The sequence below is a fragment of the Microcaecilia unicolor genome, chromosome 4 (assembly GCF_901765095.1).
Source record: "Microcaecilia unicolor chromosome 4, aMicUni1.1, whole genome shotgun sequence".
NCBI classification, from domain to species: Eukaryota; Metazoa; Chordata; class Amphibia; order Gymnophiona; family Siphonopidae; genus Microcaecilia; species Microcaecilia unicolor.
The window spans coordinates 270,466,982-270,491,578 of NC_044034.1; the positions used below are offsets into that span (position 1 = coordinate 270,466,982).

The 24,597-nt window shown below is 42.1% G+C and overlaps 1 protein-coding gene across 4 annotated transcripts in view; it reads left to right on the forward strand.

Moving 5' to 3' along the window:
• ANKRD10 (ankyrin repeat domain 10) overlaps positions 1-24,597 on the forward strand; it is a 181,295-nt gene that overhangs the window by 63,885 nt on the left and 92,813 nt on the right. For all 4 annotated transcript variants that reach the window (XM_030201543.1, XM_030201540.1, XM_030201541.1 and 1 more), the window contains exon 3: positions 5,338-5,429. In XM_030201543.1, the coding sequence (XP_030057403.1) occupies positions 5,338-5,429 (92 nt within the window). The remainder of the gene's footprint in view (positions 1-5,337; positions 5,430-24,597) is intronic.

Genomic DNA, 24,597 nt, shown 5'->3' on the forward strand with positions numbered 1-24,597 from the left:
GGATCTCACGGCATCAGGACAGAATGCTCAGGTTCCTCGGTATTTCAGTCGGCGTCGGGATCCGCGAGCGGAAGGGATCGATTCGTTGGTCCTTCCGTGGCCTCAGCGGGTACTGCTGTATGTGTTTCCCCCGTTGCCCTTGATAGGTCGAGTCCTACAGAGGGTAGAATGTCATGCGGTGGTCCGGTGTTGTTGGTGGCTCCGAATTGGCACGTCGGCCCTGGTTCTGGGATCTGATGCGCTTGTTAGAAGGTGAGCCTCTGCGGCTGGGGGGGGCTTGGTGCTTGTTGTGTCAGGGTCCAATTGTCATGCCGGATCCGGATCGATTCTCTCTTACGGTGTGGCCCTTGAGAGAGAACGGTTGAGAAGGAAAGGGTTTTCCCCTCAGGTGATTCAAACGATGCTGCAATCTCGCAAACGTTCAACGTCTTTGGCTTATGTGCGTGTGTGGCGCATATTTGAAGATTGGTGCGGGGACCGGGCGTGTGTCCTTTCGACAGCTTGTGTCGTGCATTTTAGTTTCTTGCAGGATGGTTTTGAGAAGGGCCTTTCATTGTCATCTTTGAAGGTGCAGCTGGCTGCTTTGGCGTGTTTTCGGGGTAAGGTGCAGGGCAGGTCGGTTGCATCTTCCCCAGATGTGGTCCGTTTTTTGAGGGAGGTGAAGTTGCTTCGTCCTCCTCAGCAACTGGTAGTTCCTCAGTGGGATCTTAATATCGTTCTTGACTCTGATGGGTTCTCCTTTTGAGCCCTTGGAGTCTTATTCGATAAAAGACCTTACTATGAAGGTGGTCTTTTTGGTAGCTATATCATTGGCTCGCCGGATTTTGGAACTTCAGGCTCTTTCATGTAGGCCTCCGTTTTTGTGGTTTTCGAAAGGAAAAGGTTTCGCTGCATCCAGTGCCTTTGTTTTTGCCTAAGGTGGTATCCTCCTTTCATGTCAATCAGGTGATTTCGTTGCCGGTCTTGGGGGACCGGATGGGGGATGCTTCTCAGCGTCATTTGGTGAAATTGGATGTGCGCAGCGTGTTGAAGGTTTACTTGTACAGGTCAGAGGAATTCAGGTCTTCGGACAGGTTATTTGTTGTTCATGGGGGCCCAAGAAGGGAGCGGTTGCTTCTAAGGCATCTATAGCTCGGTGGTTGAAGGATGCCATCTCTTCGGCTTACATATTGCATGGCCGTTCGGTGCCGGTGGGGCTCAAGGCACATTCCACTAGGGGGATGGCAGCTTCTTGGGCAGAGAGTAGTTTTGTTCCACCGGTGGACATTTGTAGAGTGGTGGTGTGGTCCTCCCTGCATTCTTTTGTCAAACAGAGTGGATGTACAGGCAAGGGAGGATGCCAGTTTTGGAGCTGTAGTCCTGTCCTCTGGGCTTCGCAGGTCCAACCCTTAGATGTGTTTACTGCTTTGGTACGTCCCAAGCGTCTTGAACGGTCTGGAGGATTGCTGAGGAAGGTGAAAGTAGGCCTTACCTGCTAATTTTCTTTCCTCTAGATCCTCCAGACCATTTAAGAGCCCACCCAGTTTATCGGACAGTTCAGTATGATTTCTTTGGACTTCAGTTGCTGATATTTCTAGTAGCTCCTTTGATTTGGGTCCTGGAGTTTTACTAAGGGCAGTTTGTGGTACCGTTTGTGCCTATCTGCAGTTGAATTCCCCCGTCTTAAGGGGAGGAGATCTGAGTGTGGATTCAGTGGTTTTGTTTAGGTGGAGGTGTTTTGTTCCTCTGCTTTGTTACTGTTTTACTGGTTAGTAGAAGGTCTGCACAGGCTACTTGTATAAGAAGTTTTAGTGCTCTGTCTCCCTCTGCTGGTAGGAGTGCATAACCCAAGCGTCTTGAACGGTCTGGAGGATCTAGAGAAAAGAAAATTAGCAGGTAAGGCCTAATTTCACCTTCCTACCTAACCACGTGTATAGTCGTCCCGTTCCCCCCCCCCCACTTGGTTGGTTCTTATCCAAGTCTATAGTGAATGTTAAATGCAACTTAGTTTAAGGTTGAATTTGTAAGTCCATGATTCTTCTCCTCCCCCCCCCCCCCCCCCCCCCCCCCCCCCCGGAGATGTGAGATCAGGGTGCTGCTAGTTTATCATCTCAAAATTTTTTTTAAATGTAGTAGTCCAGTTATTTTTTTTTCACCATAGATTGTCATTTTATTTTCTGTGCTGTTAGGCCTCCAGTAATTAGGATTCTTTTTCATCTGCTCCAGACCATTCCCAAACGAGTGGGTGTATATACCTTCTGCCAGCAGATTGGGATGGGGGTGGGGAGAGACTGAGAGGTCACTGTGTATAGCCATGCGCAACCCTGAGCAAGGCAATTTGATTGAGAACAGGAGACAGCATGATGTCAAAAAGTTGAAGCCACTTAGGTTAGTCTGTGTTTCCCCTTCCCTGCGCAGCTTCTGTTCTGCTTGCACTCAAAACAAAGCAAGCAAACCTATGAGCTACTGCATCCTTGTAATTCATTATTGTTGGTAGCATTTTTATTTAATCTAATTTGTTTTCAAGCATTCCAGCTTGTGCAGCATACAGATGTACACAGAGGAAGTATAGTAACAGAACTTTTCATAGGTAGAATAGTAATTTTTTTTTAAAATAGTAATCTGTCATTTGGGAAGGGCTGGTTATAGGGATACCCTAGCATGTGTTATATTCATGCAGAGATCCTGGTAAAGGGCCACTAAGACATCGTGTTATGAGAATCGGATGCTGAACATTCAGAGTATCTCTATGTATCTATCTATGTATATTATGTATCTATAACATGAATTAGGTTGAAACCTGGTTTGGGATATTCTTCAGGTGTGCAGGTCTGACTTTGATGGTGGGTATGCCCCTGGACCCCCATCCCCTCCCAGAGGAGTGGACTGTGGTTAGGATGAATGCCAATCTCTCCAGTTGGTGAGCCCATTGGGCAGGTGACGCAAGGGCACTGGACCAAGGCAGAAGCACACTGGTTCATCAGTCGGTTGGAGACACGAGTGATTTGTTTCGTGCTCCAGGCTTTCCAGTCCCTTCTCTACAACAAGACCATTTGGGTTCTGTCAGACAGTACAATGGCTGTGGCGTATTGCAGCCATCAAGGGGAACCAGAAGTTACCCTCTGACGCTTGAGACAGCGGAACTTATGGCCTGGGTGGAACAGCATTTTGGTCCTCTGTCGGCATCTCATGTAGCGGGAGTGAATGATCCTGTGATGGATCTGATGGCAAGGAACACCAAAGCTACACACTTCTAGAGCCGCAGGAGAGAGCTAGTGTCGGTGGGCATCTCGCAATAGTGGCCTCACCGGGGTCTTCTCTACATCTTTCCACTGTGGCCCTTGGTCGGCTGCATGTTTCAATAGATCTCCGCACATGGCTATTCGGTTGTGCTGGTGGCTCTGTACTGGCCTCATCCTTGGTACAGAGATCTCATTGAACTGGTGGTTGCAGAGCCTTTTCACCTTCCACTGCTGTCCTCTCTTGTACTGTAGGGTCTGATCATGATGCTGGACATGGCTCGGTTCTTGCTTACGGTGTGACTTTTTTGAAAGGGCAAAGTTGATGAAGGGTTATTCCGTTACGGTCATTTCTACATTGCTGAGCTCCAGGAAGCATTCCACCTCCTTGGCATATTTACGGATAAGGCGTGTGTTTGAAGACGGGTTTGTTGAGAGGGTTGTCCCCGCAGTGCTGCTCTATTCTAGATATCTCGCAGGATGGCCTACAGAAGGGTTTGGTTTTTTTTTATATCTCAAAGTGCAGGTGGCAGCACTGGCAGTTTTTAGGGGTCCACTTCAGGGTTATGCCCTGGCTTCATCCTAACATCGCTCACTTCTATTAGGATGTTGAGGTTGAGTTCTTGCGGCTGGTGGTTCCGCCTTAGGACTTGAACTTGGTCTTAGCTGCCCTGGTGTGGGCTCCTTTTGAGCCGTTTAGTTATGAAAGATCTTTCTCTTAAGGTAGCCTTTTTGATGGCCATCACTCCAGCATGTCGAATTTGTTAGGGCTCCACACGAGACAGTCTTTCTCCTCTTTTTCGAGGAGCACGTCTTGCGTCCAGTTTCATCTTTCATATGGAATGGGGAGATCACCTTCGAGGAGAATCGGACCGTTTCCATACCAGTTTTTCACCGTTGGGATTCCAAGGTTGCTGCCTGGGCTAGATGTCCACTGGGTGCTCTGTTGCATCTAAGGCTATTGCCTGGTGGATTAAAGAGGCCATTGCATCGGCGTATTTGCTCGCCAGTAAGTCTGTTCCTCTGGTATTGCAGGCCCATTCTACTGGAGCTCAGTCAACTTCGTAGGCTGAGCATGCATTGCTTCCTGTGGCAGACATTTGCAGGTCTGAAACGTGGTTATCTCTGCATTCTTTTGTCACACAGTACTGGTTGGATCTCCAGGCCCGCTGGGAGGCAGGTTTCGGGGTCTCGGCTCTCTCTGAGGTGTTGCCGGCATCCCACCCTCATTGAGTACTGTTTTGGTATTTCCTGCTCATTGGGATTGGTCTGGAGTAGATGACGAGGAAGGAGCATTTAGGGTTTACTTCCTAATTTTCTTTACTTTAGTTGCTCCAGACAATTCTCAATCCCTCCTGTACTGCATTTTGTCATAGGCTTTGTTGCCCAGTGCATCGGGGTGGCCAGAGCTTGGAAGGATCAAGTACAGTACTAGTCCATGACACTTAGTATAAGACCAAAAAAAACAAAACAAAAAACCCCAAAGAAAATGCATCAAGACACAGGTATTGGTTGTTTCCTTCTCCCCTGTAGTGTTCTCTGAGGGGCTGTTTGGTTACCATCTTAGCTTTGTCAATAGAGATACTGAGGAAACTCAGGGCTGCACATGACTATATACCGTGATCTCTCAGTAAAGTCTGTCCACCTGCTGGTATGAGAGCATATACCCACTCATTGGGAATGGTCTGGAGCGACCAAAGGAAAGAAAATTAGCAGATAAGCCCTAATTTCTCCTTACTGTGCCTTGCTTTTGTAAGACCTTGAGTTGTTGCATCTTGATTGAAATTAAGTTCAGTACTGTTCTCCCCCTACCCAACCAATACACTGTTTTAATTTGACTGCTGTTGCTGCCCAGAATTTCAGATTGTTTGCACCTCAAACTACTGATCTGTTAAGCTGGATAGGGCAACATATCTATTCTGCACACTTTTCTTCTGATACTTCAGAGAAGGATTGGACAATCTCTGGCTTTAACAAAAAGACCCCCAGTTCTTCATACTCTTCTTTACTCTGACCAGCATTTCATTTTGGGGGTGAGAGTGGGGAGAAGTGGGTCAAAGTTTTGTCCTTGATCTGAATACATAAGTTGTTTGGGTGATGATATCTGCTGTCTTTGCAGGACTATGTGGGTGAAACTCCTATTCATAAAGCAGCACGGTCTGGTAGCATGGATTGCATTAGTGCCCTCGTGGCTCATGGAGCTCAAATAGAGTAAGTCTTTATTTTTTTTCAGGCAAAATGAAATAATGAATGTAGGTTGTGCTAAATTACTAAGCGGATATATTTAACTATGAGGCATATTTTCAAAGCACTTAGACTTACAAGTCTCTAGATTACTATGCAGCTTTGTAAGTCTAAGTGCTTTGAAAATGAGCCTCTATATATATGTTAAATATTAATGTGCAGCTATGACTATTAAACAGTTGCTGCACTGAATTTTACATTGTAGTTTGGCACATGATATATGCAACTTTTTATATTTGCAAGTTATGTACACTGCATCTGTTTTCTTATGCAGTACACTAATGAATGTAGCTAATTACAAAGTGTTCTGGTAATAATAGAACGCAATCCAGAGAAAAGTCTTGACTTTGCAGGGTGCTTTTTGCATATAAATAGTAAATTGATGATTTTGATAAGCCTGATTTGTCATTGACATATGCATAAAGCACTCTGTGAAGTCTAAAATTCCCATCTGGATTGAACCTTTAGTAGTTTTTGTAAAATAATGGATTAGTACAAATTACAGTAAATCTGTAAAGAATGTAATTTAAAAAATAGAAAATATTAATTTGCTTATGATTAACCATTTCTATTTTATGTACTATGTATTTACTATGTTTAACTATCTTCTTTGAAGGTGTATATTACCTAAGTTGTCATCTATGACCCAAAAACTAGGAGACAGAGGTGTGCAGTGTAAGAATAGTTTGCTATGGATATTTTTAAAAATTGTGTTTTACTATGTTTAAAGTATAAGCATTATTACAGTTTTGTCTAACCTGCTTCTGTGTCCATAGGGTTCAGCACCACCTGCTGGGGATTTACAGGTCAGAGTCTGCAACTCTTTGATGTATTTCTTCTGAGCTCCTCTGATGATGCCTGCTGCCTGGGCATTGTACTGCACTCTGCCTTCCAGTCTTGATGTTGATCTGTTGAGTGGGTGTACCACCTCCACTAATAGGAAGAGACCTGAGTCAGGAGATTCAAGATAGTCAAAAGTCAGATCAAATTTCAAAGGACAGGTGGGAAAGGGCTATGAAGCTTGATGCTTTGTAATTTGCGGGGTGGGGGTGGGGAGGTTCTCATAATTATGGTGCTGAGGCTCTGGACCCAGGGGAAGCAGTTATTTGACTGAAGATTATCTTCCCTGACAGAAGAAATCTTTGACAGGTATCTGTATGCTCCTGTCTTCAGATGATTGAGAAACTCAAGCAGCCCAGAGGGTGAGGAGCAACCAAACCACTTCTCAATCAATTAGATTCTTCTTGTTCTGGAACCTTCCTATTTGCTTTGACAGTTGAAGTTTAACCATGAGGAAATACCACAGAGCCACACAGAGGGCCTCCAGAAATGAGTATATGGAGGAATTATCAGATGGGGTGCCTCACAAAGATGGATCTTGTGTTGAATTGGTTAAACCTAGCATGCCAGGGGGGAATTCGGATTTTTTTCAGACAGTCTCTTCCTAGGGAGGCACCTTTCCTTCTTCCAAAAAAGAAGCCTTGGAAAACCAAGGCTAAGCATCTGCATAGGTCTCGGTTTTACAAGAGGTTCCATGTGCCATTCTCTGGAGCCAGATAAGGAAAGAGAGCAATCTGTGGGTTGTTCAATGAGGCAGAAGTTAGGCTTTTGCCTAAGTTGTTAGGCATAAGTTGTATATGTAACTTGGGAGACTAAGGAACCACTAAAAAAGAGACTGTTAGGCTGACTGGAATAGGTCCTGCTGCAGAAGAAGGATTGGTTAATCTAGATAGAAAGGATGCACATTCTTGGGTACTTCTGCAAGCCAACAAACCTACAGTACATTAAAAAAAAAAAAAAATGAAGTGGGGCTAAGCTTCAAAGTTAGATGGCTTGGTTGCCGACTCTCCAAACAAGGATGTTCTATTGGAGGACTGTCTTTAAAGGAAGACTTTTTGAAGAGAGCTTTATTAGTTGGAATCTTGCCACGAGTGAATGTAGCATCAGTGTACATCTCTAGGACTGTTGAATGGGCTTCCTTATCTTCACCAGACCAGTCCACAACTTGTCTGTCCACCAGTGAATGGAGAAAGAGAAATCAAATATTTCTATGTAATCTGCCCCTTAAGGGCACTGTGCAGGCATAGATATTCAGCATTTTCTGTCTCCAGTGGATGGTATGAAGTACATTGTTTAGGTCCTGGCTGGATAGGCCTGGCAGGCTTCTGAACAAGTTTGCCCTGATCAAATTGAGATAAACTTCCTCGCAACATTTTGAAAGGCAGAAGCCGAATAAAAATGTCTAGGACAGTGATTCCTAAATCTGGTCCTGGAGGCACCCCAATTAGGTTGGTGTGCTGCCAGGATACATTCCCATCACAGCAACACACTTGCCACGCTGGAAATCGATAGCACAGTTTAGTAAAAGAGGCCCTAACTTCTTTACATAGTTTTATTTTGCTACGTCTTGCTTTCCCTTGCTCTGGACCTCTGCAGTTGGCAAGCCTCATTTTGGGTTCAGGAGAAAGCTTGTCTGAGAGTTAGCCGTTTTCACTTTTACCTCTAATTCAGCTGCCCCATCTGTGTGACTGTCCAACAAAAGGTTTTCCCCTTTATGGTGTGTGTCCTTGAAAGTTGGACACCCAATAGAGGGAGGCATTTATAGTAGATCCATTCTATCTGGCTCCTGTATCTCGGTATGTTTGTCTCCTAGAACCTGACATTTCCTTTTCTATAAATTCCATTATGCATAGCATACTCTCTTCCTCTCTTCTCTGATGGTTAAAGTTCTTATTATTGCTTACACTTTCAGTATTTTCTCACGGGTGGTTTTAGGGCTGCAGGTTATTCTTAGCCAACTGCAAAAGACCTTGGCTGTCCTATTCCTACTGGAACTGCATCCAAGGGTTTCATCCTTTTTATGAAAATTCCTCCATTTCTGGGTTTCAAACTTCAAGACATTGTGGCTCTTTGGGGAAGGCAGCTGTCTCTTAACCCAAGGATCACAAGTTGTAAGACTGTATGTGCCTGGTAGGTGTTAACAGTAGAGGGACCCCTCCCCCCAAACATTTTAGTCCTTACCGATCATGTCCTCCTAGTGTTTTTGGGCTACTACCTTCTCTCCCTTGCACTAGCAATGACCTACTTAGTTCTTCTCATGCAAGATGGTTGCCATGCCTTATGCTTATAATTTTTACTCTCCCCTTTTTTCTTCTATCTTGTGGTTCCTCCTTTGAAGATGTCTGCACAATCTTCCACCTCCAAAAATCTAGTTTCCTTTATAGTTCTCCTGATGACACTTTGCCTAGGCAAGCTGTTTCAAAAGCTGCAGGAGTCTGCAACTGATAGTCTTCTGGAGTCCTTCACTTGCTTCCAAAATCCTGGACTGTGAGACCTTGTTCACCTTTTCAGTTCTGCAATATTTTTTTGTTGGCTCTAGTACATTCTATAACTTTCCGTCATGTCTGCAATCTCTGATTTTCCACATTTGTGGATTAAGTTCTAATTCTCTTGGTTCATTATCCATTTGATGATTATTCATTCTCCAAAGTCAGCTACAGGATGTCTTCCACTGGAGCACAGACTCTTTCCTTCTGGGCTAACTAAACAGGAGGAACGTGCACAGACGAGTAGTCTGTTTTCGTAACAAAGGCTGAGCTCTCGAGTTCCCTACTCCAGGTTTTTTGCTAATCCTGTTTTTCTTCTTGGTTGGGAGCTGGAGGCAGGCTTTTCTACAAATCTCAACTCCTGTGCATGCAGGGGCAGCTTCTAGATTTTCTGATTGACTCGGTGGTCTTTTCCTGCTTGCTGCTTTCTCAGGCTTGGTAGGGAAATCCAGCTAGAATAGGCTGCAGTTTCTTGTCCCACTCTTACTTAGCACTTCCCTTTTTTGCTATGATTTCTTAGTATTGGTAGGGAAACCCTGTTGCTCTAGTCTACATTTTTTCTGGAGGCCATTTAATTCCAACAGATTCTCATGTTCTTCCATCTTTGTAACAGCTACCATTTTACATTGATCTACAAGCATGCTATGTAAGGGTACCTCTTTTCTATCTATGTTCTTGCTTCTCATTGCAGGCTTCTATATACTTGCTTCTACAGTAGTTGCACATTATTCCTTAGGCAGAAATATCAGGTTAAGGATTCATGTACTCTTGTTGAGCTTCTAGGATCAACCTTAGTATCTTGTTGGTTTGGGTTTAGAAAGCTTCAGTATTTCCTTTAGCAATTCCAGAAGATTCCTAGTGCTGCTTTAGGACCTAAGTCTGATTAAGTCTTCCTGCAGATGGCAGACCTCTTCTGGACAATTGAATGTTTTCTATTCATCTCTTCTCCCCCCCCCCCCCCCCCCCCACCCCCAAAATCCTTTGGAGCTTCTGTCTCTTTTTAGGAGTCATTAGCAAGAAGCTATTTGCTTAAGGTTCGGTTTTGGTTTTGTTTTTAACAAGTATGGGCATCCTAGTTCCCTACTTCGTCTTGAATTTTTCTGGGTTGGATATAGCAATTGCTATCTCCAATTCTTCTGATTAGATCTTAGATTTTGTCATTGGAAGAATTAGGATGGCTGTCTTCCTTAGCACGATTGCAGATCTCCATACCCTGGAGATTATAATTTTCATGTTGGAGGCTGTAAGCGTTGGCTATCTTTCACAAGGGTGGACCAGATACAGCTTTTTTTTTTTTTCCTGGAAGAACATGATTCTTCTCTTGTTCTCTGCTACTTTTGCTCCTTCAGTTCTTGATTTATTTCTAATTTTTAAAATTTTCAAACTTCAGAAAAATATTCAACAATGGCATATTCATTACTCATAAATTAAGAAGAAATAACACATTTCTATAATATGCCATCTAGTCCACATCTAATTTCTGATACAATTTATATGGTCCTTTCCTTGTTCTAAAGTGCTTTGCTACATCCCACAAGTTCTGGACTAGTCTTTTGAAGACAATAAGGAAGGGAAAATGACCTTACCTGCTATTCTTTTGAGTCTCATCAGCCAATTCAGTAACCCACCCTGGTACATATCCAGTTATTTAGCTACTCTTAACTGCTAGCCTTTACATTTTCCTTCCTTCTGTTTCCTGATCCTTTTGGCTAGGTGCAAATTTCATTAATCAGGTTGATCGTCACTTGTTTGCTGTATTCTTTTCAGTCAAGTTGATCTTTTTCATTCTTAGGTATTGTATGCTAGCTTTGCTAAATTTATTTTCAGTCAACAAGTTCACATTCTTTCTCCTTCTTTCATGTCATGTAATATGCTAACTTCCTACATGGTTTACAGACACCTAAATCTTATTTCATCTTAATAGTCAAGTTTTGTAGAAGATCAACATAATTGGCTGAATAAAATATAAGGGTAAAGGGGTCATGGACTTGTATCTCCTTTCTGTGGTACAACCAAAGCTGTTTACATATTCTATGCAGGGAATTTCTCAGTCCCTTTTGGGCTCACAATCTCTTTTTGTACCTGGGGCAGTGGAGGTATTGATTCTTTAACTGAAATATGCTGGCTTTGCTACATTGACAGCCAAACGTTTCACCATCTGCAGTAGTTAATGTAAGGTTAGAATATTTAGAAACCACCTTTAACAGTAAGTTGATCTTCTGTGATTCTTTACATGTAATTTGAAAGCTTTGCTACATTATCTTCAGACAACAGGTGGTCTTTCTGCAGTTCTGGAACTGTAAAAGTGCAAATTTTACAATATTTAACAGCTTGATTAGAAGTGATGAATCACGGCTTCAACAGTCGAAATACTCAATATTTATGCCTGCACAGTGGCCTTGAGGGGTGAATTACATGGAACTATTTAATTTGTCTCCATCTCTTGGTGAGTGGACACAATACCCATAAGATCTGGACTGGTCTTGTAAGACTGAAGGAAAAAAGATTAGCAGGTAAGATATTTTTCCTTAACATGGGACTTACCAAACTTTGTACTTGGGATATCGCAGCCAATTGAGTTTTTAGGGTATCCACAATGTATGAAAAGCATGTAGATTTATTTATGTATTGCATATTCATAGTGTATATCCTGAAAACGTTGTGGTGGTCTGAGTATAGCTTTGGAATGCATTGGCAATTGAACAGTTGAAGAGGGTGATGCCTTTCTTCAAATTTTCCAGTGACTTTTATGTAGCTGTGAAGTCTTGGGCATATGCAGCATGTTATTTGCATGCTGTGTTTGAAAAGATTGTCTTGTTCAGCCAGGAGATGGCTCTGACTAGATGGCTGATGGATGTCTCTGAAACTTACCACTGCACTTAGAAGGATGGGAACTTTTTTTTGTGTTGGCATTTGGGTAAAGGTTAAGTATCTGGCATAAAGCAAGAGGGTTTTACTGCCACAAGAGAGGCGGAGATATATCCCATTGGGAAAGGGACTACAGAAAATAGTCATTCAGAGCTAACAAAATGTCAGGCTTAAAGGCCCCCATTCCTCTCAATAAGGGAAAAGATGGCAAATCCTGATCTAGAAAGGTGCCTTTTGTGCAGCGTTCCTGGCCTTATATTCAGGAGAAAAGTTGACGATTAGTGGAGTGTAATGGTCAGCAAAAAAAAAAAAAAGACATTTGACAAGAGAATACAAGTAAGTGATGACTGTCTTAGGGGACAGGAAAATAGAAAGTTTCTTTTATGTTCTTAAAAAAAAAAGTTGGCCTACTGAATCAGACCAAAGGTCCATCTAGCTTGGTATCCTTTTTTCCTAGCAGTTGCCAATCCATGTCACAAGTACCTATCAGCATCCCAAAAAGTATGAAGATTCATGGTACTTACCCCTAGGGATAAACAGGGACTTTTCACAGGCCTACCTGAAATGGTTTATGGACTTTTATTCCAGGACTTTGTCCAAAGCTTTTCTTTTTTTTTATTTGCATGAATCTTTATTAAACAATTGAACAAAACATAATTGCTTCAGTAACACCAAATACAAAACACTGTGTCAAGAATGAAACATTCAGTCTATAAAATGCCAGCACATCTCCCTTGTCACAGCTAGAACATCTCTATGTTAACCTCAATAAACTTCAAAAAAACTTTTAAGGATTTTAAGACTTTTATATTGTTATATATCCCCCTCACTCCGGCTCCCCCCTCCCCCCCCTCCCCCTAGGCATCTATAAGCAATACCAATCAGCCCACTCCCTCTTTATTTCACACGGCACACACCAGGCGTAAAGTCATGAAAAGTTGTCCAGGTCGCGTGCCATTTATTCATCTGATGTTTTCGTTCCGCTATCAGCTGCTCCATCTCGCGCGCACATCTCAACCTGCTATGCCATTTTGCAATAGAAGGGACCCCCACTTGCTTCCAGTGGGATGCGATAATCACCCTTGCTACCCCCACTGCATGCTGCACCAAAACCTGTTGGCACTTCTTTAATCCTGGGGGGTGGTACAGAAAAAAGAAAAAACTCAGGAGCCCAGGGAATTTCCCTACCCACCCTTGCACCCTACTTTGAACAGCCTTCCAGAATGCTCTAACTTTTACAGTCTCCAAAGCTTTTCTAAATGCAGTACATGCTCTGGCAAACAGTTTAATCTGCTCTGTTACATGGGCAAATATTTTGTTTTAAACATAACAGTATGTAAGTTCTAATGCACTTTGATAAGCTTTCGGTACTTCATCCACAGCAAACTGAATTTAGATCTAATCATAGAACTGAAACCACAATTTCAGCTCTTATAAGCGAACTACATTCTGTCTTAAAGAAAATGTCACTCTCCTTGTCTCATCAGACCTTTCCACAGCTAATTTCTTGTTTACAAGCCTATAGGCTTGGTTGATACAACTTCGACTTTTTTTTTGTGTGTATGTGTGCACATTCCTGTATATCCTCTGCTGAATTTTCTCAACTGTGGCATCCCTCTTTTATGCAGCATTTTTCTGAACGCATTAGCAACACTCCTACAAGATTATAACATCCATTTCTTATTTTACACTGATATATTCTCTCCTTATTCACCAGACTTGGTCCCTTTGCAGCTCTTTCCAACTGACTTTTGTTTCATAAATTAGTTTTAAATACATCAAAAATAGTCTGTTGGATTATTGCATTTCATCAAAGACCAGTATTGACTCGTATTCTGTTTAACCTTCCATTGCTTACTGTAGAGTCTTTTCAATACTTAGATGTTGTCAACTTTCCTTTGATCTCCCAAGTTTCAAAAGGTTTCTTACAGCTGTGCCAATTCCATTCTATTAATTTCTGGATTTCTCATCTTTTCATACTTTGATTAATGCATTTATTATTTCTAGGAGTGGGCAATGATTAAAAATTGTAATCACACAATCACAGCATGCATTTTTGGGGGCATTTCTCTTGCTGTTTCCTACTTGGCTCTTCTATTGAAAACATCATCTCTCTCACCTTCTGTTTCTTTCTCTCATGTCCTCCTCCCCAGCCTTCACCCAGTTTCTCTCATGCCCAACTTTTTAAAAATGCACTCTCCCCCCACCCTCCGTCCCCATGTTTACCTCAACCGCAGGGCTCTCGCTCTGGATTTTCTCTTGTTCCTCGGCATTGCCTCAGATTCCTTTTTCTTCCCTTGCACACCCATGCTCTGCAGATACTTGAGCCGTGCCATGGAGGAAGTTGGGAAGGCTCATTGGGACTTGAAACCACGAGATTTCCCCAATTCAGGCATTAAAATAACATGTTAATTGCCCACCTCTAATTATTTCTAGGTTAGGCTATTTTAATGTTGCATGTACTGGTATTTTTCAGTATGATCTTTGTCGTTTACAAACCCTCGAAATTTCAGCTATATGTTCACTATTTGAAGCAAAGTACCACCACCATGTTACTCCTTTGCTAATTCAACTCCATCGATTACCAGTAAAACACCAAAATTTTGGTTATTACTCAGTTTTATATAATAGAAACCCCTTTTACCTGGATTCCTTAGTTATTCCATATACATTAACATGAACTCTTAGATCTCTTGATGCTTAATCATTTGGTTCTGCCAGTTTCAAAGAATGCTTATTGAGAGACTACTAGGTCTTCTGCATTTTATTACTTGTCACGCTGCTTCTGGAATAGTCTTCCCCCTAATATTAGGGCAGAGCTTTCCCTGCCCAAATTCAAGGCATTACTAAAAACATATTACATTCAGCTTGCTTTTAATCTGTCAGGTGCAAATGATCAGAAACCCTGTGCTGTTCCAAATAGCGCTCTAAAATTAGCGCCGGAACAGCACAGGGTATTAACACCCCTTTGATCAGAGGTAATAGCATGTAAACTTAGGCGCGCAATTAGCTGTGATCATAGGGATACCTCTGTGGGAGGATCCTGCAGAGGGTTGTTTTACAGGTCTGGGATTTTCTGTTGGCCATGTGAAGTGTAAGCACCTTCCCCCCCCCCCCCCCCCCCCCCCCCCTGGCAGGGTGTAACCCTTTATGGAAGTTATGGAAGTTAGCTCCTCCCAGCACTTATCAGGATGCACCAAGCAGGGTGCTGCCATTTTGAGGAGGGAGCAAGTGCTAGTCCCGCCCTCCTCCAACTATGAGGTAGGCTATGTGGTGGTGGTGGGGGGTGTTAGTGTGAAGGGCTAGTGGTCCCACTGTTTCTTTTAAGTGTTTGGGAGGTAGGGGGGTGGGTTCAGGGAAAAAAAATCCTGGGCCTGTCAGCTTCTGTGGGAGAATTGTTCCTTGGGTGCATGATCAGAGCTAATAACGTGCCTAAAATTGCATTCAGTTAGCTGTGATCATAGGGGCGTTTATGCCCTGCGCTGTTTAGGCGCTAATTTTAGAGCGCTCTTGAACATCATGGGGCTTCTGATCATCTGCACCTGACTTACCTAGATGTGCTTTGCATGGCCTGTATAGTTTTGTAGAGCCACCGTGTCCTTTCAATGAGTTCATTCTTTCCTATTTTTTTTTTTAATGAATTTTCTTTAATTTTTTCATGTTATAAATTTGTAAACCACCTTAGCCTTTTATTAGAAGAGATGGTAAATCAGGTTTTAAATAAGCATAACTTCATGGCTTGTCCCTCTAGTCTGTATTTTCTGATAGAGTAAATGATTAATTCACACTTGTCCATTTTCACTCCACTCAAAATTTTATAGAATTCTGTCATTTCTGTCTCAGCTGTCTGTTCTCCAAGCTGAAGATTTCTAACCTCTTTAGCCTTCATATGAAAGGTGTTCCATTCCCTTAATTTTGCACTCTTCTCTGTACTTTTTCTAATTCCATTGTATCTTTTTCTTTTCTTTTTTTTGAGATGTTGAAAATCAGAATCGCACATAGTACTCAAGGTATGATCTCACCAGAAAGGCATATTTGTTTTCTCTCTCTCTCTCCCAATTCCTAACTTTTTTTTTTTTTGGCTACTACCACACATAGCAGAAAGTTTCAATATATTGTTCACAGTGACACCTAAATGGTTTTCCTGAGTGGTAACTTGTAGCGTCGTGTAGCTGTAATTTGAATTATTCTTCCTGATGTGCATCACTTTGCGCTTCTCCACATCAAATTGTATCTGCCATTTAGATGCCCACTTTTCCAGGCTGTCAACATTACATTGCTTGCAAGCTGAACAGCTTTGAATAATTGTCATGTGCAGATACGATCTCACTTATTCCCATTTCCTGTGTGTTGAAAAGTACTGGTCCCAGTACAGATGTCTGTGGTGTTACAGAGAACTGGGGTTCTACTTCACCCTCCCCCCCCCCCCCCCATTCTCCCATGGATTTTTAATTTCCTCAGTCTCTTGAGAGATTGTCAAGTTTTCTGAAAATCCAGATAAACTATCAACTGACTCACCTTTTATTCATGTTGTAATACCTTCAAAAACCTGTAGCAGGTTGGTGAGGCAAGACTTCCCTTTGATAAATTCTGTGGGCTCTCTGCCCATCTCTGATGTTTGGTTCACCAGTCTGTAGCTTCTTGGATCATTCCTGAACCTTTTTTAAAAAAAATTGTTAAAATGCCAACTTTCTAGCCATCAGGTACTCTAGAAGACTTTGATGTTAGACTTAATTTTAGATCTGTTTCGGAGTTTTCAGTACTCTGGGGTCTATGCCATCAGGCCCAGGAGATTACTGCTCTGTAGCGTGTCAGTTTGGCCTGTTACATTTTCCAGGTTAATGTTGATCACATCCTTTTGGCAACACATTTACTGTGTCTTTTCTAATTCAGCTATATATTTTGATAGAGGGTGAGCAGAACTGCACACAACACTTGGTGTTGGATCTGTGCAGATGTTTTAATATTTTGTTGTATTTTTTCTTCTTTTTCTGACTGCTGCTGCTGCACACTGAGATGGATTCAACATACTTTTCACAATTACTCATAGATACTTTTCCTGATGGGTTTCATATATGGAGTTGCCAAGCATGGTTAGTATTGTAAATTTTTTTTCCTATGTGCATTACTTTGCACTTGACCCCCTGTTTTCTCATTTGTCAGGTGCCAGTTCACCTGTCTTGCATTGTACTTCTGTGTTTCCTCAGTCTGCCTGTGTTTGATTCCTTTGGGTAGTTCTGCAGGTTTGGGTATCTCTCTCTTTTATAGATTGCTAATAAATTGGATCATGGGTTCTAATATAGATTCCTCAAGGTTCTCCACTGGTCACCTGAGCAATATTGCTGTTGGTCTAAGTAGGTGGTGTTAAGGCCTTTGTCTAGAGGGTGGTCCAGTTCTCTCTTGGAGCAGGATGTACCTTATTCATCAGTTTTATGCAGCTGTCTTTTTTTTTTTCTTTTTTCTTTCATTTTTAATCTTGTTTGCCAAGTGAACATTGTTTGGGGAAGTGGTTTTGAAATAAATAAAGCTGCTTATTTATTCCTACTCTGTTTTGTTTTTTCACGTTCATCAATTTTTATTGACGACTCAACATAACCAGTACAAATGTTTCAAGACAGAAAATATGACCATTCAGTAAAGTACAGAAACATGAAGCCACTAAAATGGGCCGCCAACAAGTATTTCTTTCTTATCCCCCTTTTCCCTCATCCCCCATGCTGTAGAGTTACAATCCAGCAATAAGCATAGTATCAAACCCCTCCCCTCCCCAGCTATCCCCAGATGTTAAAACAACACAAAGCCCCCTCCCAGGTCCCGGGATCCTACTCTTTCTTATCCTTTTAAGCAGTTATTAGTTGAAAATAGGACATTAGGATATTACTACTAATCTATTACCCTATTTTCATGCATATAAGCCACAGCCAATATTCATGTTTACATTTTAACAAGAGCAGTTGTAGCTAATACATGAGTGCAGTTTATATATGTTCCTCTTATGTGAACCATGGAATATAGAGACTTAAGAATGAACAAAATGCAGTTTAAGCAGTTTAAACATATTTATTGTAAAGTATAATGTAAATTACTATTAAAAAAAGTGGCATGTGAATCCATTGTTCTGATTTTTATCAGCCACCACAAAATGAATATCCTTAAATCTTTAGAAATATTCATATCCATAAAATGTTCTGCTAGAAATTTTACTGCAGGTTTAGTTTCTTGCAACAGTTTCTCTTTTTGAGTCATACTCGTATTTCTCCTACAAACGTGGTTTATCAGGTATCCACACCTTTTTGAACCCATTAAGTTGTTTTGGGCTCGATGGCATTCCATGCAGACAACACCCATTTGCACACTTCTCAGCTTAGGTTGCACACTGCTGCTTCCCGGATGGCGTGAACGAGTGGATACCAGTTGACATCTTTCCCACTTCATTCTAACAACGAATATCTACATAAGTAATGTTATACTGGGAAAAGACCAAGGGTCCATCGAGCCCAGCATCCTGTCCACGACAGCGGCCAATCCAGGCCAAGGGCACCTGGCAAGCTTCCTAAACGTACAAACATTCTATACCTGTTGTTCCTGGAATTGTGGATTTTTTCCCTTTTTAAACTCTGCTAAGCTAACCGCCTTCACCACTTTCTCCGGCAACAAATTCCAGAATTTAATTATACGTTGGGTGAAGAAAAGTTTTCTCCGATTTGTTTTAAATTTACTACACTGTAGTTTCATCGCATGCCCCCTAGTCCTAGTATTTTTGGAAAGCGTGAACAGACGCTTCACATCCACCTGTTCCACTCCACTCATTATTTTATATACCTCTATCATGTCTCCCCTCAGCCGTCTGTTCTCCAAGCTGAGAATAGCCCTAGCCTCCTTAATCTTTCTTCATAGGGAAGTCGTCCCATCCCCACTATCATTTGTCGCCCTTCTCTGCACCTTTTCCAATTCTACTATATCTTTCTTGAGATGCGGCGACCAGAATTGAACACAATACTCAAGGTGCGGTCGCACCATGGAGCAATACAACGGCATTATAACATCCTCACACCTGTTTTCCATACCTTTCCTAATAATACCCAACATTCTATTCGCTTTCCTAGCCGCAGCAGCACACTGAGCAGAAGGTTTCAGTGTATTATCGACGACGACACCCAGATCCCTTTCTTGGTCTGTAACTCCTAACATGGAACCTTGCATGACGTAGCTGTAATTCGGGTTCTTTTTTCCCACATGCATCACCTTGCACTTGCTCACATTAAACGTCATCTGCCATTTAGCCGCCCAGTCTCCCAGTCTCGTAAGGTCCTCTTGTAATTTTTCACAATCCTGTCGCGATTTAACAACTTTGAATAACTTTGTGGTGTCAGCAAATTTAATTACCTCGCTAGTTACTCCCATCTCTAAATCATTTATAAATATATTAAAAAGCAGCAGTCCTAGCACAGACCCCTGAGGAACCCCACTAACTACCCTTCTCCACTGTGAATACTGCCCATTTAACCCCACTCTTTCCTATCCTTCAACCAGTTTTTAATCCACAATAGGACATTTCCTCCTATCCCATGACCCTCCAATTTCCTCTGTAGCCTTTCATGAGGTACCTTGTCAAACGCCTTTTGGAAATCCAGATACACAATATCAACCGGTTCCCCTTTGGCCACATGTTTGTTTACTCCTCGCATCACCTTATGCCTGGAACAGACTTCCCGAGCCCATACGCCATGCGCCCTCCCTGCCCATTTTCAAGTCCTTACTCAAAGCCCATCTCTTCTCCCTTGCTTTTGGCGCCTAACCACCCTCCCCATTCATGATACCTACACTGACTACATAGTTTGTCACCTTTAGATTGTAAGCTCTCTTGAGCAGGGACTGTCCTTCCCCATGTTTAAACTTGTACAGCGCTGCATAACCCTGGCAGCACTATAGAAATGCTAAGTAGTAGTAGTAGGTCAGGCAAGATTTCCCCACACAAAAGCCGTGCTGACTCGGTCTCAGTAATCCATGTCCTCGGATGTGTTCTGTAATTTTGTTTTTAATAGCCTCTACCATTTTCCCTGGCACTGACGTCAGACTCACCGGTCTATAATTTCCCGGATCTCCCCTGGAGCCTTTTTTAAAAAATCGGTGTTACATTGGCCACCCTCCAGTCTTCCGGTACCACGCTCGATTTTAAGGATAAGTTGCATATCACTAGCAGTAGCTCCGCAAGCTCATTTTTCAGTTCTATCAGTACTCTAGGGTGAATACCATCCGGTCCAGGAGATTTGCTACTCTTCAGTTTGCTGAACTGCCCCATTACGTCCTCCAGGTTTACCGTGAAGTCAGTAAGTTTCTCCGACTCGTCCGCTTGAAATACCATTTCCGACACCGGTATCCCACCCAAATCTTGCTCGGTGAAGACCGAAGCAAAAAATTCATTGTCTCTCCGTTACGTCTTTGTCTTCCTTGCTCGCCCCTTTTACCCCTCGGTCATCCAGCGTCCCAACCGATTCTTTTGCCGGCTTCCTGCTTTTAATATACTGAAAAAAAGTTTTTACTATGTTTTTTTGCCTCTAATGCTATCTTTTTTTCGTAATCCCTCTTGGCCTTCTTTATCTGCACCTTGCATTTGCATTGACACTCCTTATGCTGCTTCTTGTTGTTTTCAGACAGTTCCTTCTTCCATTTTCTGAAGGCGTTTCTTTTAGCCCTAATAGCTTCCTTCACCTCACTTTTCAACCAGGCCGGCTGTCTTTTGGACTTCCGTCTTTTCTGATTCGCGGAATATGTATGGCCTGGGCCTCCGGGATGGTATTTTTGAACAGCGTCCACGCCTGTTGTACAGTTTTTACTCAGTTGCCCCCTAAGTTTTTTTTTTTTTTTTACCTTCTCATTTTATCATAGTCTCCTTTTTTAAAGTTAAACGCTAACGTATTTGACTTTCTGTGTACAGTTACTTCAAGGTCAATACCAAAACTGATCATATTATGATCATGGTTATCAAGCGGCCCCAGTACCATAACGTCCCTCACCAGATCATGCGCTCCACTAAGGACCAAGTCTAGAATTTTTCCTTCTCTCGTCGGCTCCTGCACCAGCTGCTCCATAAAGCTGTCCTTGATTTCATCAAGGAATTGTACCTCTGTAGCGTGTCCTGATGTTACATTTACCCAGTCTATATTTGGGTAATTGAAGTCACCCATTATTATCACATTGCCCATTTTGTTCGCGTCTCTGATTTCTTTTATCATTTCTGCGTCTACTAAATTAGATCCTGCAGTGGCTGTTAGATTCTATCTGTTAATGCTGTGGTCCAAAGCTTTTAAAACTAAGTGGAAAAGACTATTGAGAATAGCTGTTAAAATTTGCTTTTTAATTTTGCCTAACACTAACCTACAATTCCTCCTTTGAACCCCAATCTTTAAGTTCCCAAAGCACAAGCAAAGTAGCATTCACTTACCAGAGAAATGTCCTCTTCTCTCAGCTGAAACTTGCAAGTGAGGCCCCAAGGTATCACAGCAATAGGAGCACCAGCCTTATTTATTTTTTGTCAGTTTTGTGTGCTGCCATAGAATCCAAAATTAAGAGATTTTTGCAGAAAAAATATACCAGGACATGCTGAAAATGATTTCTCCACCCATTCCTTCATGTCTTTGTTTATCCAACTTTTTTTTTATTACATATCAGAGTGATATCTTTAGGAAATTGTTCCTGTGGCAGGAATATCAAACTCCTTATTAATTATGCTGCTGGGCGCATAGCTATCATGCATTTTCAAAAAAATTCACAAACGTGATCCATTAACTGTTTTCTGGCAGCTTCTGCCCTTCAGTGATCTTAGCACTATCAGACTCTGTTCCTACACATATGCACCCAATTCACTTCTAAAAAATGTATCTTTTTGTTTCAGTGGCAAGTGGCTTGACACTTGATCTCTCTTGTTGAAATTGACTTTTTTTGTCCCTTTTTGCCAGTTGCTATTTCTTGAAGCCTGTTTAAAAGAAGGGTATATTTTGGCGGCCTACCTCGGTGAGCATGCTTCTTTGAATTCAGTTTCTCAATTTTGGCTTCTTTTCTCCAATGTCAGATGCGTGTCTTATATACTGAAAACTCTTAAACTGCTTCTCAATTTCCATGTACTTTGGCATATTCACTGTAATTTAAAAAAAAATCTGTTTTTTTTTTTTTGGCATCTCCAGATATGATGAAAATTTAGGGGCCCCGATACTCAGTGCTCTTTGTGTGCATGCCCAGACAAAAACGGAAGTGTATGCACTCATTGGCACCTATTCTTCTGCGCCTAAATACTGATACATGCTTTCCTTTTCAGACATTCGCATGTTAGTTGCTTGCTATCAGTGTTTAAAACTTGCACAGGCTTACTGGCTTATCTGTTTAAATATATTTTAATACAATTTGAAGCCATTTGTACCACACGTTACATAGTAACATAGTAGATGACGGCAGAAAAAGACCTGCACGGTCCATCTAGTCTGACCACGATAAACTCATGTGTATACCTTACCTTGATTTGTACCTGTCTTTTTCAGGGCACAGACCGTAGAAGTCTGTCCAGCAGTATTTCCCGCCTCCCATCACCGGCTCCGGCACAGACCCTGTATAAGTCTGCCCTTCCCCATCCTAGCCTCTCAACCACCAACCCCTCTTCCCCCCGCCACCCAATTTCAGCTAAGCTTCTGTGGATCCATTCCTTTTGCACAAGATTCCTTTATGCCTGTCCCACGCATGTTTGAATTCCGTTACCGTTTTCATTTCCACCACCTCCCGCGGGAGGGCATTCCAAGCGTTCACCACCCTCTCCGTGAAGAAATACTTCCTGACATCTTTCCTGAGTCTGCCCCCCTTCAATCTCATTTCATGTCCTCTCGTTCTACCGCCTTCCCATCTCCGGAAAAGATTAGTTTGCGGATTAATACCTTTCAAATATTTGAACGTCTGTATCATATCACCCCTGTTCCTCCTTTCCTCCAGAGTATACATGTTCAGGTCAGCAAGTCTCTCTTCATACGTCTTGGAACGCAACTCCCATACCATCCTCGTAGCTTTTCTTTGCACCGCTTCCATTTTTTTTAACATCCTTCGCAAGGTACGGCCTCCAAAACTGAACACAATACTCCAGGTGGGGCCTCACCAACGTCTTATACAGGGGCATTAAAACCTCCTTTCTTCTGCTGGTCACACCTCTCTCTATACAGCCTAGCAACCTTCTCGCTACGGCCACCGCCTTGTCGCACTGTTTCATCGCCTTCAGGTCCTCAGATACTATCACCCCAAGATCCCTCTCCCCGTCCGTGTCTATCAGGCTCTCCCCACCTAACACGCCTCCCTTGGATTTCTACTCCCTAAGTGCATCACTTTGCATTTCTTCGCATTGAATTTTAATTGCCAAAAGTTAGACCATTTTTCCAGCTTCTTCAGATCTTTTTTCATGTTTTCCACTCCCTCCGGGGTGTCCACTCTGTTGCAAATCTTGGTGTCATCCGCAAAAAGGCAAACTTTACCTTGTAACCCTTCGGCAATGTCAATATATTTGTGAGTGACATTGCCGAAGGGTTACAAGGTAGTTTGCCTTTTTTTTTTTTTTTAAATTTTTGGCATCTCCAGATATGATGAAAATTTAGGGGCCCCGATACTTAGTGCTCTTGTGTGCATGCCCAGACAAAAACGGAAGTGTATGCACTCATTGGCACCTATTCTTCTGCGCCTGATGCCTGTTCTTGAGCCTTCTGAGCTTTTTGGTGCATAACATGCCTAGGTGTGGCCAGATACATAGCTGCAGTTTATGCAGACATTTACAGGAACTCAGAAATTCCATGGCTTATACAAGGGTACGGCTTATATTTCTGTGGCTTAAATGCACAATTCATATACAGTGTTCCCTGAGGAGCATTTGTGTAGGATTTTTAAAAATTCATCTACCTTATATTAAGCTGCTAACCCTTATTCATACACTTTTAAATCTGATTGAGATGAATAAAGTGCAAATTCCCTTTGCTAAATCCATGCTAGCTCTCTCCCCATTAATTCAGGTTTATCCTTAATAGCAATTTTTAACAGGTTCTAGTATTTTACCCAGCCCTGTTGTTTCAGATTCACTGGTCACATGAGCCAATTTAAAAATAAATAAAGGCATTGTTGGTTACCCTTCTGTCCTCAGGTAGATGGATATTAATAATTTAGGTTACCGTTTGTAGGTCTTCAGTTTTGCATTTGAGTTCCTTTTTAGAATTCTGGCCTGAATATTGTTAGGTCTTGGTGATTTCCTACTAACACTTGTTCTAGATTAGCACAGATTTTATTTTAGGCCTTCTGGATCATTATGTACAAAGAATGGTTCGGACATCGGATTTTCCAAACATTCTTTGCAGTGAAGACGAAAGCAAAGACTTAATTTAGGGACTCATAGGTATCATATAGTACACACAACATTTAGCACATACTAAACTTTAGTAAAAGAGCCCCTTAGTTTTTCTGTTCTTACCCTATCCTACTCAAGTGCCTCCTTTATCCCTTGGTCGTTTAGTAGCCCAAATGACTCTTCCTGTTTTCAGTGTATGTGGGTTTAGTTAGCACTTAGGCAAGTTTTCTCAGATTCTCTTAACCTGCCTTATTACTGTTTTGGCATTCAGATTTGCTGATACTTAATGCTTTTTCTTTTACTTAGCTCCTACTGTTCCATTTTTAAAGGATGACCTTCTGTGCTCTCTTAGTAGTGTTCCCAGCACCATTTAGTTGTGGTAGCAGATGTTTGTTCTTTTTTTTTTTTTTTTTAAATCTGGGCTTGGAAGATATTTCTAAGCAGACTGTTTCTCATGGATTTTAGCCTTCATAACTGCCCATTCTAATGACTTGCTGATGTTCATAGCAATGCCATAGGAAAGTTTATTCTGTAGCTGGCTTACATGATTATTCGGAATTACGAGTTTTCTGTTAGC